Source organism: Hordeum vulgare, chromosome 3H, assembly GCF_904849725.1.
Source record: "Hordeum vulgare subsp. vulgare chromosome 3H, MorexV3_pseudomolecules_assembly, whole genome shotgun sequence".
NCBI lineage: Eukaryota > Viridiplantae > Streptophyta > Magnoliopsida > Poales > Poaceae > Hordeum > Hordeum vulgare.
This window is the reverse complement of record NC_058520.1, coordinates 496,599,891-496,602,444: the sequence shown is the minus strand read 5'-3', so window position 1 is coordinate 496,602,444 and position 2,554 is coordinate 496,599,891. Positions and strand designations below refer to the sequence as shown.

At 43.0% G+C, this 2,554-nt stretch overlaps 1 protein-coding gene across 1 annotated transcript; it reads left to right on the top strand.

Annotated features, from left to right (window-relative positions):
• Positions 1-382: 382 nt before the first annotated feature.
• Positions 383-1,451, top strand: LOC123440280. The gene has a single exon (XM_045116858.1). The coding sequence runs from the start codon at positions 398-400 to the stop codon at positions 1,313-1,315; it is 918 nt and encodes a 305-aa protein (XP_044972793.1). The 5' UTR covers positions 383-397; the 3' UTR covers positions 1,316-1,451.
• The last annotated feature ends 1,103 nt before the right edge of the window (positions 1,452-2,554 follow it).

The following is a 2,554-nucleotide window of genomic DNA, read 5'->3' as shown; positions in this document are numbered from 1 at the left end:
GTGAAGATGAGTAGTAGTTGTTGGGCGTATGACAGGAAATAGCTATGCCACGAAGTGTGGACAATTCTTTTGTTCACTCGCACAGGATCGTATAGATTGCCTCGTGGGTATGCCATATAGGACGTATGGTCCGATGTCTAATATGCCACACGTGTGGTAAATATCACGACTCTTATTTTTTTTCTAGCGGGCGTTGTTTCATTTGTTTGTGTTTTTATATTTGGTCCGTCCAACTATAGTTGGACAAAAATATTACTTTGCTGCAAAGCCTGTACTGCGTTGCCTATGCATCGAACTCACCCGGCATCGTTCCATTTATTTATGGAAAACGTTCTAAATCAACCGGTTGATTTATCCATCGCGTAAGCCATCTCGAGCTCTAACCACTTGTCCATGTATGGCCCACCTTATCTCTTCCTCGCTCGCTCCCTCTCTTCCCACCTTATCTCTTCCTCGCTTGATCCTTCTCTCCCACGAAGCAGCCACAAGCACCACCGCAATCCGCACCTTTCGTCCTCGTCGTCGCCCGCTGCGTCGCAGCTCGCGCCCCGGCCACCGTGCAACATCGCCACACGCATCGTCGGCAACTCTGCATCGCATCATCTGTCATGGCCGTCCGTGCTGCATCGCAGCTTTCGTCCTCGTCGTCGCCCGCTGCGTTGCAGCTCTCGCCCCGGCCGCCGTGCAGCGTCGCCGCACACGTCGCCAGCAATGCTGCATCGTAACATTTGTCATGGCGCCGGTGCTGCATCGCAGCTTTCATCCTCGTCGCCGCCCGCTGCGTCGCAGCTCCCACCCCGGCCACTGTGCTGTGTCGCCGCACGCGTCATCGGCAAAGCTGCATCGCAGCATCTATCATGGCCGCCGGTGCTGCATCACAACTTTCGTCGTCGTCGTCACCCACTCCGTCGCAACCTCTGCCATGGCCGCTGGCGCTGCGTTGAAGCACCCCGTCGCCGGAAACGTTGCATCACACCATCCGCCATGGTCGCTGGTGCTGCATCGCAGCTTTTTTCGTCGTCGTCGCTCGCTGCGTCACAGCTTCCGTCATGGCCGCCGTGCTGCGTTGAAGCACCCGTCACCGATGAAGCAACATGGAAGCGGCATGTGTTCCGATGGAGCATCGTCGGCGGCGTCGGGAGCTACGATGTACCGCTGCCGCACGGATGTTGTCGCTGCAATAAGCAAAGTCGGAGGCTCCCCGTGCTCCGATACGGCTCTCGCCGACGGCTGCAAGATCGAAGGAGAGAACGGGGCTGATGTGCGATGCGTGGAGGAGATTTTGCGTGTGTTGACCATTCAAACGAGTTGTTGATCCGACAATGTCGTGGGGTTGATCAAACGGTGAGCAAGGAGGCTTAATTCTTGCTGGGATTAGTCGGTTGATTTGTAGCACTTTGTTAATTTATTTTTCCGGTCGTCCGCCTATAGTGGGACAAAAGAATTACTGAGCTGCACTGCGTTGACTATGAATCGAACTCACTTCTGCGTACCGGGGAACAACGCCTCTTGCCACTCCACGAAGCGGCAAATGTTTAGGAACATACTCCCTTCATTTTTACATATAAGTCTTTTTTAAAATTTTACTTCAAACTACGTACAAAGCAAAATAAATTAATTTATATTTTAAAATATATTCATATACATCCATATGTAATATATAGTGGAATCTCTAGAAGAAAATATATTTAAAAACGGAGGAAGTAGTACAGAACATAGTACAATGTCAAGATTAGGAGACATTTAAAAAAATTGTAATCTTTATTTTCAAATAGTGAACAATTTAGAAGTGAATATTTTTGCAAGCATAAACAATTTTTAACTTTCAAAAGTCCTTTTCTGATGTGAATAAACTTTGTAATTCCAGACTTTTTAAAAAAAGAACATGGTTTGGTATTCCGAACAATTCTTCACTTTTTTTTCTAAATGAACATTTTTTTACAATTCCTGACCAGTAATAAAGTGGGGGAACTTTTCCAAATTCCGAACATTTTTTTAAATCAATAAATTTAATTAGTTTTATTTTAATCATAAATTTCAATAAAAATAATATTTGCACCATTTAAAAAATGTTGACATTTCAAAATGTTCATCCATTTCAAAATAATATTTCCTATTTTTCTAAAAAATATTGTACAATGGAAAAATCGTGACATTCAAAGAAATGTTCATGACAACTTTTCAAAAGAAACTTCACACATTTAAAAAAATCATGATATTTTCTTGAAAATTTGTTTATGCAATGTGCAAAAAATATTCGCTTAATTTTAAAAAAATATCGTACCATTTAGGAAAATAATCTTCGGAAATTTAAAAAATGTGTACCCCATATTCTAAATAATGATCGAGCCTATATTTGAAAAACAATATTCATCATGTATTTTAGAAAAATGTTCAATGTGTGTTAAAAATGGTACCCATGCGTACAGAAAAATATACAATGTATATTACAAAAGTTGAGATGTATTTGCAAATAAAATACAACTATATATATGTACTGGTTCGAGAACGAGTTGCGCGCCGAATATGGACATAAGACTATATCGGATATGAG

What these genes read in the sequence shown, in the direction of transcription:
- LOC123440280 (XM_045116858.1), top strand. Translation starts at nt 398, where the DNA reads ATGGCCCACCTTATCTCTTCCTCGCTCGCTCCCTCTCTTCCCACCTTA.